The sequence below is a fragment of the Oncorhynchus tshawytscha genome, unplaced genomic scaffold (genome assembly GCF_018296145.1).
Source record: "Oncorhynchus tshawytscha isolate Ot180627B unplaced genomic scaffold, Otsh_v2.0 Un_contig_2471_pilon_pilon, whole genome shotgun sequence".
NCBI classification, from domain to species: Eukaryota; Metazoa; Chordata; class Actinopteri; order Salmoniformes; family Salmonidae; genus Oncorhynchus; species Oncorhynchus tshawytscha.
This window is the reverse complement of record NW_024609258.1, coordinates 10,197-25,799: the sequence shown is the minus strand read 5'-3', so window position 1 is coordinate 25,799 and position 15,603 is coordinate 10,197. Positions and strand designations below refer to the sequence as shown.

The following is a 15,603-nucleotide window of genomic DNA, read 5'->3' as shown; positions in this document are numbered from 1 at the left end:
ACACCTGCTCTTTCCATGACACAGCCTGACCAGGTGAATCCAGGTGAAAGATATGATCCCTTATTGATGTCAATTGTTAAATCCACTTCAATCAGTGTAGATGAAGGAGGAGGAGACGGGTTAAAGAAGGATTTTTAAGCCTGGAGACAATGGAGACATGGATTGTGTACGTGTGCCCTTCAGAGGGTGAATGAGCAAGAAAAAATATTTAAGGGCCTTTGAACGAGGGACGGTAGTAGGTGCCAGGTGCACCGGTTTGAGTCAAGAACTGCAACGCTGCTGGGTTTTTCACACTCAACAGTATTCCGTGTGTATCAAGAACAGTCCACCACCCAAAAGACATCCAAGCCAACTTGAGGGGAAGCGTTGGAGTCAACATGGGTCAGCGTCCCTGTGGAACGCTTTAGACACCTTGTAGAGTCCATTCCCTGAGGGAAAAAGGGGGTGCAACTCAATATTAGGAAGGTGTTCCTAATATTTTGTCCACTCAGTATATAGGGACCATGTAATAGAACACACTTCATGTTGCTGTTGCAGTGAATGGCTTTTATGCGTCATCTAATGACATGCCTTTAGTTTCATCCATAGATCCAGATTCTGCCGGATCCCAGAGAGAGAGAGAGAGAGGGAGAGAGGGAGAGAGAGAGATTGAGAGAGAGAGAGGGAGAGATTGAGAGAGAGAGGGAGAGGGAGCGCGAGAGCGATTGAGGGGATAGAGAGATAGAGACTGAGGGAGAGGGATTGAGAGAGAGAGAGAATGTTAAAATGGCATACAAAGACCGAGGATGGCATGAAAGAGGATTTGAAAATCATTTCATGTATTTTAAGACCATCCGTTTTAAACCAGTGTATCTTGGTCTCCGGAAACCCTGTAATCTCATTTGTTTTCACTCTGCGTTGATATCAGCTCTGACGTGACGATCAGAGGAACAAATCCATGTTCTGGTTGAACAGACTAGTTACTACAGACAGAAGCCCCGTTATTTCAGACAGAAGCCCCGTTATTTCAGACAGAAGCCCGTTACTACAGACAGAAGCCCCGTTACTTCAGACAGAAGCCCCGTTACTTCAGACAGAAGCCCCGTTACTACAGACAGAAGCCCCGTTACTTCAGACAGAAGCCCTGTTACTTCAGACAGAAGCCCTGTTACTTCAGACAGAAGCCCTGTTACTTCAGACAGAAGCCCTGTTACTTCAGACAGAAGCCCTGTTACTTCAGAATAAAGCCCTGTTACTTCAGAATAAAGCCCTGTTACTTCAGAATAAAGCCCTGTTACTTCAGAATAAAGCCCTGTTACTTCAGAATAAAGCCCTGTTACTTCAGAATAAAGCCCTGTTACTTCAGAATAAAGCCCTGGTACTTCAGAATAAAGCCCTGTTACGTCAGACAGAAGCCCTGCCATTAATCAGAAGGTAAAAATTAAACAGCAATGCGTCATCACTTAAACTCTTTAATTTCGAGCTCTTCTGTAGGAACTGTACCAACTAGAACAACTATCTGCCAGGCCCGTTATCTGCCAGGCCCGTTATCTGCCAGTAAAGGGACAACCACAGCCGCCCAGAGTGACATGACATTCCAGATGAAACATTAGAGAATTTATTATAGCACACAGAAAATACTTCTTTACAGGGGAGGGAGAGAGAGAGGGAGAGAGAGATAGGGAGAGGGAGGGACATAGGGAGAGAGGGAGAGGGAGGGACAGAGAGAGAGGGAGGGAGAGAGAGAGAGAGGGAGGGACATAGGGAGAGACATAGGGAGAGAGAGAGAGAGAGAGAGGGGGAGAGGGAGGGACATAGGGAGAGGGAGGGACATAGGGAGGGACAGAGAGAGAGGAGTTGTAGTAGTTTAATGATGCTTTCCAGAGTACAGTAATAGATAGCAGCAGGAGTTTTGACTGTGGTGAGAGCCGGTTGCTATAGATACGGAAGTAATACTTGGGTGTAGGACCGATGGATGGAAGGAGGGCAGGGAAGACACGTAGCCAGGACACAGAGAGAGAGAGAGAGAGAGAGAGAGAGAGAGAGAGAGAGAGAGAGAGAGAGAGAGAGAGAGAGAGAGAGAGAGAGAGAGAGAGAGAGAGAGAGAGAGAGAGAGAGAGAGAGAGAGAGAGAGAGAGAGAGAGAGAGAGAGAGAGAGAGAGAGAGAGAGAGAGAGAGAGAGAGAGAGAGAGAGAGAGAGAGAGAGAGAGAGAGAGAGAGAGAGAGAGAGAGAGAGAGAGAGAGAGAGAGAGAGAGAGAGAGAGAGAGAGAGAGAGAGAGAGAGAGAGAGAGAGAGAGAGAGAGAGAGAGAGAGAGAGAGAGAGAGAGAGAGAGAGAGAGAGAGAGAGAGAGAGAGAGAGAGAGAGAGAGAGAGAGAGAGAGAGAGAGAGAGAGAGAGAGAGAGAGAGAGAGAGAGAGAGAGAGAGAGAGAGAGAGAGAGAGAGAGAGAGAGAGAGAGAGAGAGAGAGAGAGAGAGAGAGAGAGAGAGCCAGGACAGAGAGAGAGAGAGGAGGGAGGAGGGACACGTAGCCAGGACAGAGAGAGAGGGAGGGAGGGAGGGGACACGTAGCCAGGACAGAGAGAGAGGGAGGGAGGGAGGGAGTGGGACACGTAGCCAGGACAGAGAGAGAGGGAGGGAGGGGGACACGTAGCCAGGACAGAGAGAGAGGGAGGGAGGGAGGGGGACACGTAGCCAGGACAGAGAGAGAGGGAGGGAGAGAGAGAGAGGGAGGGAGGGAGGGGGACACGTAGCCAGGACAGAGAGAGAGGGAGGGAGGGGGACACGTAGCCAGGACAGAGAGAGAGGGAGGGAGGGAGAGAGAGAGAGGGAGGGAGGGAGGGGGACACGTAGCCAGGACAGAGAGAGAGGGAGGGAGGGAGGGAGACACGTAGCCAGGACAGAGAGAGGGGAGGGAGGGAGTCTAACTGCGTGCCTGTGCTCCCTGGGCAGAATGGAGAGAACAGAGAGGGAGGGAGGGAGTCTAACTGCGTGCCTGTGCTCCCTGGGCAGAATGGAGAGAACAGAAAGAGAGGGAGGGAGGGAGGCTAACTGCGTGCCTGTGCTCCCTGGGCAGAATGGAGAGAACAGAAAGAGAGGGAGGGAGGGAGGCTAACTGCGTGCCTGTGCTCCCTGGGCAGAATGGAGAGAACAGAGAGAATAATGAATCTTTCATTAAAGTCCTTTAGAATATTTTTCAGAGAGATTATCATCTTTTCACTGTGTCCCTTTGCTAATGAGTCTGAGCCTGAAATTGGTTTTACGGGGTGGAGAGACCGTATGTTTCCCAGCTCTCAATTCCCCTAAAAAGGATGAATCTCTTCACTTCTTTTGTGCTGATTTTTTATTCTGATGGACTGGCAAGGCATAAGGCTGATAATGATAACAGTGTGTGTGGGAGTGAGAGTGTGCGTGTCTGTGTCTGTGTGCGTGTGTGTCAGGGAACAACAACTAAACACTGATACTGTAGCAGGAGAGAGAGCTGGGGGACTCGGGAGAGAGCTGGGGGATTCGGGAGAGAGCTGGGGGACTCGGGAGAGAGCTGGGGGATTCGGGAGAGCTGGGGGATTCGGGAGAGAGCTGGGAGACTCGGGAGAGAGCTGGGGGATTCGGGAGAGAGCTGGGGGATTCGGGAGAGAGCTGGGGGCCTCAGTATCATAGATCTATGTATACTGATAAATATTTACTGGTGAACAGACCTGTGTGTGTATGTTTAAGGATTTAAAGAGTCAGTAATAGATTGCCTGAGTCTTCAGCGTAGATAAACACTAAGAGTGCACCACCATCAGCACTGACACTACAACGGAGACCATTATAATGGAACGGACGACATGCAGGACATACATATGGGATCTATGTATTAAAGATGATGACAGCTTTAATTCAGAGGCTGCAGTAATAGCCAGCTCAAGGTGGTTGTAAGGTCATGTCACCTTTAACCTCTCAGACAGGAAGGTGTCATGGACCTCAGCTGGGCTGTTGGGACACGGGGGAAAGTGAGGGAGAAAGCATATAAAATATACTAAAAAGACAACCAGGAAAGTGATAGAAGTGAGACATACAGTGCCTTGCGAAAGTATTCGGCCCCCTTGAACTTTGCGACCTTTTGCCACATTTCAGGCTTCAAACATAAAGATATAAAACTGTATTTTTTTGTGAAGAATCAACAACAAGTGGGACACAATCATGAAGTGGAACGACATTTATTGGATATTTCAAACTTTTTTAACAAATCAAAAACTGAAAAATTGGGCGTGCAAAATTATTCAGCCCCTTTACTTTCAGTGCAGCAAACTCTCTCCAGAAGTTCAGTGAGGATCTCTGAATGATCCAATGTTGACCTAAATGACTAATGATGATAAATACAATCCACCTGTGTGTAATCAAGTCTCCGTATAAATGCACCTGCACTGTGATAGTCTCAGAGGTCCGTTAAAAGCGCAGAGAGCATCATGAAGAACAAGGAACACACCAGGCAGGTCTGAGATACTGTTGTGAAGAAGTTTAAAGCTGGATTTGGATACAAAAAGATTTCCCAAGCTTTAAACATCCCAAGGAGCACTGTGCAAGCGATAATATTGAAATGGAAGGAGTATCAGACCACTGCAAATCTACCAAGACCTGGCCGTCCCTCTAAACTTTCAGCTCATACAAGGAGAAGACTGGTCAGAGATGCAGCCAAGAGGCCCATGATCACTCTGGATGAACTGCAGAGATCTACAGCTGAGGTGGGAGACTCTGTCCATAGGACAACAATCAGTCGTATATTGCACAAATCTGGCCTTTATGGAAGAGTGGCAAGAAGAAAGACATTTTTTAAAGATATCCATAAAAAGTGTCGTTTAAAGTTTGCCACAAGCCACCTGGGAGACACACCAAACATGTGGAAGAAGGTGCTCTGGTCAGATGAAACCAAAATTGAACTTTTGGCAACAATGCAAAACGTTATGTTTGGCGTAAAAGCAACACAGCTCATCACCCTGAACACACCATCCCCACTGTCAAACATGGTGGTGGCAGCATCATGGTTTGGGCCTGCTTTTCTTCAGCAGGGACAGGGAAGATGGTTAAAATTGATGGGAAGATGGATGGAGCCAAATACAGGACCATTCTGGAAGAAAACCTGGTGGAATCTGCAAAAGACCTGAGACTGGGACGGAGATTTGTCTTCCAACAAGACAATGATCCAAAACATAAAGCAACATCTACAATGGAATGGTTCAAAAATAAACATATCCAGGTGTTAGAATGGCCAAGTCAAAGTCCAGACCTGAATCCAATCGAGAATCTGTGGAAAGAACTGAAAACTGCTGTTCACAAATGCTCTCCATCCAACCTCACTGAGCTCGAGCTGTTTTGCAAGGAGGAATGGGAAAAAATTTCAGTCTCTCGATGTGCAAAACTGATAGAGACATACCCCAAGCGACTTACAGCTGTAATCGCAGCAAAAGGTGGCGCTAAAAAGTATTAACTTAAGGGGGCTGAATAATTTTGCACGCCCAATTTTTCAGTTTTTGATTTGTTAAAAAAGTTTGAAATATCCAATAAATGTCGTTCCACTTCATGATTGTGTCCCACTTGTTGTTGATTCTTCACAAAAAATACAGTTTTATATCTTTATGTTTGAAGCCTGAAATGTGGCAAAAGGTCGCAAAATTCAAGGGGGCTGAATACTTTCGCAAGGCACTGTACAGTAGGTTGTCCGGAGGTGTTGGGATAAATCAGAATAGATCTCTGTTTCCCTGTGACAACGGCCATAAAGCAGTCTTCTACACGTTGAGAGATAGCTGATCACTATTGTCATGGGGCGGCAGGGTAGCCTAGTGGTTAGAGCGTTGGTCTAGTTGCAAGTTCAAACCCCCGAGCTGACAAGGTACAAATCTGTTGTTCTGCCCCTGAACAAGGCAGTTAACCCACTATTCCTAGACCGTCATTGAAAATAAGAATTTGTTCTTAACTGACTTGCCTAGTTAAATAAAAGGTTAAAAAAAATGTCTTTCAATGAGGAGTGGCTTCTGTCTGGCCACTCTACCTTACAAGGCCTGATTGGTGGAGTGCTGCAGAGATGGTTGTCCTTCTGGAAGGTTCTCCCATCTCCACAGACCACTGGGTTACGTTCAGCTTGGCTGGGCGACCAGCTCTAGGAAGAGTCTTTGTGGTTCCGAACTTCTTCTATTTAAGAATGCTGGAGGCCACTGTGTTCTTGGGGACCTTCAATGCTGCAGACATGTTTAGGTACCCTTCCCCAGATCTGTGCCTCGACACAATCCTGTCTCAGAGCCCTAAGGACAATCCCTTCAACATTATGTCTTGGTTTTTGCTCTGACATGCACTGTCAGCTGTGGGACCTTATATAGACAGGTGTGTGCCTTTCCAAATCATGTCCAATCAAATTAATTGACCACAGGTGGACTCCAATCAAGTTGTAGAAACATCTCAAGGATGATCAATGGAAACAGGATGCACCTGAGATCAATTTCAAGTCTCACAGAGAAGAGTCTGAATACTTACGTAAATAAGATATTTCTGTTTTTAGTTTTTAATACATCTGGTTTGGCTTTGTCATCATGAGGTATTGTGTGTAGATTGATGAGGAAAATGTTTAATTCAATACATTTTAGAACAAGGCTGTAACATAACAAAATGTGGAAAAGGGGAAAGGGTCTGAATACTTTCCAAATGCACTGTACAGTAACTCACAGGTCTGTAGTGTAACAGTAGTGTAGAGCACTGTACAGTAACTCACAGGTCTGTAGTGTAACAGTAGTGCAGTGCACTGTACAGGAACTCACAGGTCTGCAGTGTAACAGTAGTGTAGTGCACTGTACAGTAACTCACAGGTCTGCAGTGTAACAGTAGTGTAGAGCACTGTACAGTAAATCTGTAGTGTAACAGTAGTGTAGTACACTGTACAGTAACTCACAGGTCTGCAGTGTAACAGTAGTGTAGAGCACTGTACAGTAAATCTGTAGTGTAACAGTAGTGTAGTGCACTGTACAGTAACTCACAGGTCTACAGTGTAACAGTAGTGTAGAGCACTGTACAGTAAATCTGTAGTGTAACAGTAGTGTAGTGCACTGTACAGTAACTCACAGGTCTGCAGTGTAACTGTAGTATAAAGCACTGTACAGTAACTCACAGGTCTACAGTGTAACAGTAGTGTAGTGCACTGTACAGTAACTCACAGGTCTGCAGTGTAACAGTAGTGTAGTGCACTGAGGCCAATAGAGTAATGAAGTGTCCTCATCCCTCATCTAGAATATCTGAGATGTTTTCCCTCTTCAGGCTTCAATCTCCTCGGCCGCGAGCACGTACATGCACACAGACACACAGACAGAGACAGACAGACACAACTAGGGCTGTGTAAATTACAGCATAATTACAAGGCTCTATACAGAATGATTAATTCACTAATAGCAGTGCTGCTCTGCACAACGCCTCCTCCTTATAAAGGCCTGAGTCAACTAACGACACAGAAGTGCTGAGGGTCCAATAACAGCCACGCCGCCAAACACCTCACTTGAACGTCAGAAACACTTGTGTGTTCCGTTCGGTCCGTGCCAAATGCTAAATGCTGTATATTTCTGCCACTTAGGACATCAGGACGTTGCCTGAGGACAATTAGGCACATGGCCCTAATGCTAACGTTCTACTGAGATGTGGCCCTAATGCTAACATTCTACTGAGATGTGGCCCTAATGCTAACATTCTACTGAGATGGGGCCCTAATGCTAACGTTCTACTGAGATGTGGCCCTAATGCTAACGTTCTACTGAGATGTGGCCCTAAAGCTAACGTTCTACTGAGATGTGGCCCTAATGCTAACGTTCTACTGAGATGTGGCCCTTATGTTAACGTTCTACTGAGATGTGGCCCTAAAGCTAACGTTCTACTGAGATGTGGCCCTAATGCTAACGTTCTACTGAGATGTGGCCCTAATGCTAACGCTCTACTGAGATGTGGCTCTAATGCTAACGTTCTACTGAGATGTGGCTCTAATGCTAACGTTCTACTGAGATGTGGCCCTAATGCTAACGTTCTACTGAGATGTGGCCCTAATGAGAAGTGACCCTAATGAGAACGTTCTACTGAGATGTGGCCCTAATGCTAACGTTTTAGGAGGTTTTGTAGAGAAGAGAAAACAGAAAAGGTGACAGAATGGACACTAACATGCATATGTCCCAAATGGCGCCCTATTCCCTATGATAGTGCACTACTTTCACCAGGGACCTATGGGTTCTATTCCCTATGTAGTGCACTACTTTTCACCAGGGCCCTATGGGTTCTATTCCCTATGTAGTGCACTACTTTCACCAGGGACCTATGGGTTCTATTCCCTATGTAGTGCACTACTTTTCACCAGGGCCCTATGGGTTCTATTCCCTATGTAGTGCACTACTTTTCAACAGGGCCCTATGGGTTCTATTCCCTATGTAGTGCACTACTTTTCAACAGGGCCCTATGGGCTCTATTCTCTATGATAGTACACTACTTTTCACCAGGGCCCTATGGGTTCTATTCCCTATGTAGTGCACTACTTTCATCAGGGACCTATGGGTTCTATTCCCTATGTAGTGCACTACTTTCACCAGGGACCTATGGGTTCTATTCCCTATGTAGTGCATTACTTTCACCAGGGACCTATGGGTTCTATTCCTATGTAGTGCACTACTTTCACCAGGGACCTATGGGTTCTATTCCCTATGTAGTGCACTACTTTTCAACAGGGCCCTATGGGCTCTATTCTCTATGATAGTACACTACTTTTCAACAGGGCCCTATGGGTTCTATTCCCTATGTAGTGCACTACTTTTCACCAGGGCCCTATGGGTTCTATTCCCTATGTAGTGCACTACTTTTCACCAGGGCCCTATGGGTTCTATTCCCTATGTAGTGCACTACTTTTCAACAGGGCCCTATGGGTTCTATTCCCTATGTAGTGCACTACTTTTCAACAGGGCCCTATGGGCTCTATTCTCTATGATAGTACACTACTTTTCACCAGGGCCCTATGGGTTCTATTCCCTATGTAGTGCAAACTTTCATCAGGGACCTATGGGTTCTATTCCCTATGTAGTGCACTACTTTCACCAGGGACCTATGGGTTCTATTCCCTATGTAGTGCATTACTTTCACCAGGGACCTATGGGTTCTATTCCCTATGTAGTGCACTACTTTCACCAGGGACCTATGGGTTCTATTCCCTATGTAGTGCACTACTTTTCAACAGGGCCCTATGGGCTCTATTCTCTATGATAGTACACTACTTTTCAACAGGGCCCTATGGGTTCTATTCCCTATGTAGTGCACTACTTTTCACCAGGGCCCTATGGGTTCTATTCCCTATGTAGTGCACTACTTTCATCAGGGACCTATGGGTTCTATTCCTATGTAGTGCACTACTTTCACCAGGGACCTATGGGTTCTATTCCCTATGTAGTGCATTACTTTTCACCAGAGCCCTATGGGTTCTATTCTCTATGATAGTGCACTACTTTCACCAGGGCCCGTAGGGTGGAACAGGATGCCATTTGTGACACAGCTCATCAGTAATTGGCTAGAGGGAGATTTCACTACCGTGACTCCTTGTTCTAAAATAGATAAAGCCAGACCCCCCTGACATGACTCTTTCAGGAGTGTTTTGAAACAGCCCTCTCAGAGAGAATACATTATGAGAAAACATGACTCAGTGTGCTGAGTGAGCAAGGTCGCTGCAGCGTTTCCATCTGAAGTGAATGTGTGTATGCCACTCACGTTCCAGTACGCAGGCTGAAGTGTCTACTGTACTTTGTTGAAGTGACTTTCTAGTGTTTTCATGCTGAAATGGAAGTATCCAAACCTACTGTATGGTGGTGTGTGTTGTTGTGTAGATCAGAATATATTTATGGCTGTTTTTCTCTGTGTTACAGTGTAGATCTGACTGTTTCTCTCTCTGTGTTACAGTGTAGATCTGACTGTTTCTCTCTCTGTGTTACAGTGTAGATCTGACTGTTTCTCTCTCTGTGTTACAGTGTAGATCTGACTGTTTCTCTCTCTGTGTTACAGTGTAGATCTGACTGTTTCTCTCTCTGTGTTACAGTGTAGATCTGACTGTCTCTCTCTGTATTGCAGTGTATATCTGACTGTGTCTCTCTTTATTGCAGTGTAGATCGGCCTGTATCTCTCTCTGTGTTACAGTGTAGATCTGACTGTTTCTCTCTCTGTGTTACAGTGTAGATCTGACTGTTTCTCTCTCTGTGTTACAGTGTAGATCTGTGCTTCTCTCTGTGTTACAGTGTAGATCTGACTGTTTATCTCTCTGCATTGCAGTGTAGATCTGCCTTTCTCTCCCTGTGTTGCAGTGTAGATCTGACTGTTTATCTCTCTGCATTGCAGTGTAGATCTGCCTTTCTCTCTCTGTGTTGCAGTGTAGATCTGACTGCTTCTCTCTCTGTGTTACAGTGTAGATATGCCTGTTTCTCTCTCTGTGTTACAGTGTAGATCTGACTGTTTCTCTCTCTGTGTTACAGTGTAGATCTGACTGTGTCTCTCTTTATTGCAGTGTAGATCGGCCTGTATCTCTCTCTGTGTTACAGTGTAGATCTGACTGTCTCTCTCTGTATTGCAGTGTAGATCTGACTGTATCTCTCTCTGTGTTACAGTGTAGATCTGACTGTTTCTCTCTGTGTTACAGTGTAGATCTGACTGTGTCTCTCTTTATTGCAGTGTAGATCGGCCTGTATCTCTCTGTGTTAGTGTAGATCTGACTGTCTCTCTGTATTGCAGTGTAGATCTGCCTGTTTCTCTCTCTCTCTGTGTTACAGTGTAGATCTGACTGTTTCTCTCTCTGTGTTACAGTGTAGATCTGACTGTCTCTCTCTGTATTGCAGTGTAGATCTGCCTGTATCTCTCTCTGTGTTACAGTGTAGATCTGTGTTTCTCTCTCTGTATTACAGTGTAGATCTGCCTGTATCTCTCTGTGTTACAGTGTAGATCTGACTGTCTCTCTCTGTATTGCAGTGTCGTGTAGATCTCTGTTTCTTTCTCTCTGTGTGTATTGCAGTGCGGAGCCCAATGTGATTGTATCTCTGTGTATCTGTCACAGTGTTAAACTAACGTCTCTCTCTGTCACAGTGTTAAACTAACGTCTCTCTCTGTCACAGTGTTAAACTAACGCTCTCTCTGTCACAGTGTTAAACTAACGTCTCTCTCTGTCACAGTGTTAAACTAACGTCTCTCTCTGTCACAGTGTTAAACTAACGTCTCTCTCTGTCACAGTGTTAAACTAACGCCTCTCTCTGTCACAGTGTTAAACTAACGTCTCTCTCTGTCACAGTGTTAAACTAACGTCTCTCTCTGTCACAGTGTTAAACTAACGTCTCTCTCTGTCACAGTGTTAAACTAACGTCTCTCTCTCTGTCACAGTGTTAAACTAACGTCTCTCTCTGTCACAGTGTTAAACTAACGTCTCTGTCACAGTGTTAAACTAACGTCTCTCTCTGTCACAGTGTTAAACTAACGTCTCTCTCTGTCACAGTGTTAAACTAACGTCTCTCTCTGTCACAGTGTTAAACTAACGTCTCTCTCTCTGTCACAGTGTGGAGCTGGACTTCAAACAGCAGGAAGACAAGCTGCATCCCCTGATGAAGAGGCTGTGTCCTTTAGAGGACCCACACTTCTCTCTGCCTTACCCCCCTGAGGCCTTCACCTCCACCCCTAAACGCAAGGCCAAGGCCGACTCCAAGAAGCACGCCCGATGGAAACTCTGGTTCCTCTGAGACAGGAATTAATATCCAAAAACCCCAAACGTCGTCGTCTTAGGTCAGACAGAGCAACAAGTTGAGGACTCCGTCTGCACTGCGGGATGAGGGACGAGCATCGGAGTGACGTCACCTATTGGATTTACGGAAGACAAAGGCCCGAACTCCGATTCAGCAGGATATCTTTGATTTATCCATCTATCAATTCATTCATCTTTTGGATCACAACAAAAAAACAGAATCCCAATGAAAGGTTTTTCATGGCCTGGTAACCTCAATCTGTCTGAAACTGGTGAGCCCTTCTAATAATGACGATAGTGGATATTATTGAACTGGGTTTTTGGTTTTGGAAAGAGCGGCAGGATCTGTAAAAAGAGAAACATAAAGTATGGACCCCCCACACACACACAGAGAATTTGAATATTTAGTCACTGTTTTCCGCCCCAAAACGATCTAATTTCCCGAAGCAGAGGATTATTAAATTACACCGCGGCAACTTATTTTCAGATGAACAAGGTGACAAGCTGAAATAGGATGTCCTCTACCCTCACATTTACATCTATTTATTGTGTAGCTCTACGGAGTCTATGGGAGTTTGAATTCAATGACATGATTTATCGGTTCGTTCAGCAACAACCGTCTCTCTCCATCTCCCTCGAGACTGAGTCTTTAATGTGTTGTATATTGTATCTCTTTGACATTGCTTGGAGGTATGGAGAGGAAGTGGACAGTTCTCAAGCATGGCGTTCCTTTCTCCGTGCTCTGACAACTACATCAACGGCATATCAGCATATCGGCTAAAGCACAACGTACTTAACAACTATGTTCAGGAAGACTTTTCTCCACAGTGACTCAAAAAACACAAAAAAAAGACTATTTTGACAATAATCATCATGAATAATGTATTAGGATCGTCGAACAGCAAAGGAGAGAATGAAGACATCACGGATCAGAACAACTGAAACGGACCCAGGACGACGCGTCTCGAAGGAGATGTACATGATGTGCATGTAACTGCCAGAATAAAAGGAAACACTCGGAGTAAATTAGGATTCTGCTGGTTCTGTTATGGGATGGTTTTAGGTCCAGTCAGCCCCTTAGAGAGCAGGGTAAACACCAGTAAACACACAGCCAATCAACCAATGGGGAAGCGTTTCTATCCTCATAGGAGTAGATGACAATACCCCCCCACACAGGGAACGTGCTGTCACTGAATGGCTTTTCCACCCCCGTCAACAAAACACCAAGTGATGGAGTTTTTCATCACATACCTGGAAGAGAGTTTCAGCCCCTTGTAGAATCTCTACCAAGGTGGATTGAAGCTGTTCTGGCTGCTGGTGGCCCAACACCCAATTAAGACACTTTCATGTTGGTGTTTCCTTTATTTTGGCAGTTACATACCTCTTTGCATAAATTGCCTTTTGACATTAAACGATGACTAAATAACTTTTTTTTTTATATAAACATTTGCAAAGTTTGGAGGCATCTCAATGTACTTTTCTTTTCTACACGGGGATATATGAAGTTATATCCCAGTTGGTTTTGTTGTGTTCCCAAACACTGCTGTGAAAGGGAATGTCCAGTCCTAATGGGGGAAATACAACACAAAGAACCTGAATGGATTCACTACGTTCTACTGCTGATCTTCTATTTGTCGAGGAACAAAAGGACACACACATTTCTTGTAGACAAAGAAGGTTTTTTCTCTCTCTCTCTCATGCGCTAGCTAGCTGCAAGCTAACACACACAACCTCTGATGCATTCTCTTAGAACCCAGGATGTGTGTGTCAGTTCTCTCACCTAGCATTAAACTCCTACACAGCACACACACAGACACCGACACACACATAGACACCGACACACAGAGACACACAGAGACACACACCGATCCCTGGTCAGGGAGGTATATTAGGTTGTATAACACCAGTATCATGCTACGTCAGACTAAAGAGTGAATCCTAACTTCCAGGTAAATGTTGACCTAGTCACACAGGGACAAATGGGAGACGACTGTAAAGGAGCATTTGACTTAAGTGGAAGTCAGAATGCCTTCCTGAAAGCAAAGCCAAGAGGCCTGAAGGAGCCATTGAGGTATACAGCATAACTACAGTACTGAATACAGCCTGTCTGTAGCCTTGGTACAGTACTGAATACAGCCAGTCTGTAGCCTTGGTACAGTACTGAATAAAGCCTGTCTGTAGCCTTGGTACAGTACTGAATACAGCCAGTCTGTAGCCTTGGTGCAGTACTGAATACAGCCAGTCTGTAGCCTTGGTGCAGTACTGAATACAGCCAGTCTGTAGCCTTGGTGCAGTACTGAATACAGCCAGTCTGTAGCCTTGGTGCAGTACTGAATACAGCCAGTCTGTAGCCTTGGTGCAGTACTGAATACAGCCAGTCTGTAGCCTTGGTGCAGTGCTGAATACAGCCAGTCTGTAGCCTTGGTGCAGTACTGAATACAGCCAGTCTGTAGCCTTGGTGCAGTACTGAATACAGCCAGTCTGTAGCCTTGGTGCAGTACTGAATACAGCCAGTCTGTAGCCTTGGTGCAGTACTGAATACAGCCAGTCTGTAGCCTTGGTGCAGTGCTGAATACAGCCAGTCTGTAGCCTTGGTGCAGTACTGAATACAGCCAGTCTGTAGCCTTGGTGCAGTGCTGAATACAGCCAGTCTGTAGCCTTGGTGCAGTACTGAATACAGCCAGTCTGTAGCCTTGGTGCAGTACTGAATACAGCCAGTCTGTAGCCTTGGTACAGTACTGAATACAGCCAGTCTGTAGCCTTGGTGCAGTGCTGAATACAGCCAGTCTGTAGCCTTGGTGCAGTACTGAATACAGCCAGTCTGTAGCCTTGGTGCAGTACTGAATACAGCCAGTCTGTACCTTGGTACAGTACTGAATACAGCCAGTCTGTAGCCTTGGTACAGTACTGAATACAGCCAGTCTGTAGCCTTGGTACAGTACTGAATACAGCCAGTCTGTAGCCTTGGTACAGTACTGAATACAGCCAGTCTGTAGCCTTGGTACAGTACTGAATACAGCCAGCCTGTAGCCTTGGTACAGTACTGAATACAGCCACCCTGTAGCCTTGGTACAGTACTGAATACAGCCACCCTGTAGCCTTGGTACAGTACTGAATACAGCCACCCTGTATCCTTGGTACAGTACTGAATACAGCCACCCTGTAGCCTTGGTACAGTACTGAATACAGCCTGTAGCCTTGGTACAGTACTGAATACAGCCTGTAGCCTTGGTACAGTACTGAATACAGCCTGTAGCCTTGGTACAGTACTGAATACAGCCTGTAGCCTTGGTACAGTACTGAATACAGCCTGTAGCCTTGGTACAGTACTGAATACAGCCTGTAGCCTTGGTACAGTACTGAATACACCCTGTAGCCTTGGTACAGTACTGAATACACCCTGTAGCCTTGGTACAGTACTGAATACAGCCTGTAGCCTTGGTACAGTACTGAATACACCCTGTAGCCTTGGTACAGTACTGAATACACCCTGTAGCCTTGGTACAGTACTGAATACACCCTGTAGCCTTGGTACAGTACTGAATACAGCCTGCAGCCTTGGTACAGTACTGAATACAGCCTGTAGCCTTGGTACAGTACTGAATACAGCCAGCCTGTAGCCTTGGTGCAGTACTGAATACATGCTTTTACTTTACATACTTTTCAACAGATTCACTGATGATATTTTATAGCTTTTTAAAAAAATAAAAAAACAGCAATTTCAACAACAACAAAAAAAGGACATTTAAAATGGAACCGTGTTTTTAAAACACGATGAGACCCTTATTATCAACAACCTCCACGGACAGTAATCATATCATCAACAACCTCCACGGACAGTAATCATATCATCAACAACCTCCACGGA

General features: G+C 45.4%; 1 protein-coding gene across 1 annotated transcript in view; it reads left to right on the top strand.

Annotated features, from left to right (window-relative positions):
• Positions 1-13,195, top strand: part of LOC121844497 (inhibitory synaptic factor 2A-like) — a 56,433-nt gene extending 43,238 nt beyond the window's left edge. The window contains exon 6 of the mRNA XM_042314656.1: positions 11,553-13,195. Coding sequence (XP_042170590.1) covers positions 11,553-11,733 — 181 coding nt within the window. The 3' untranslated portion in view covers positions 11,734-13,195. The remainder of the gene's footprint in view (positions 1-11,552) is intronic.
• The last annotated feature ends 2,408 nt before the right edge of the window (positions 13,196-15,603 follow it).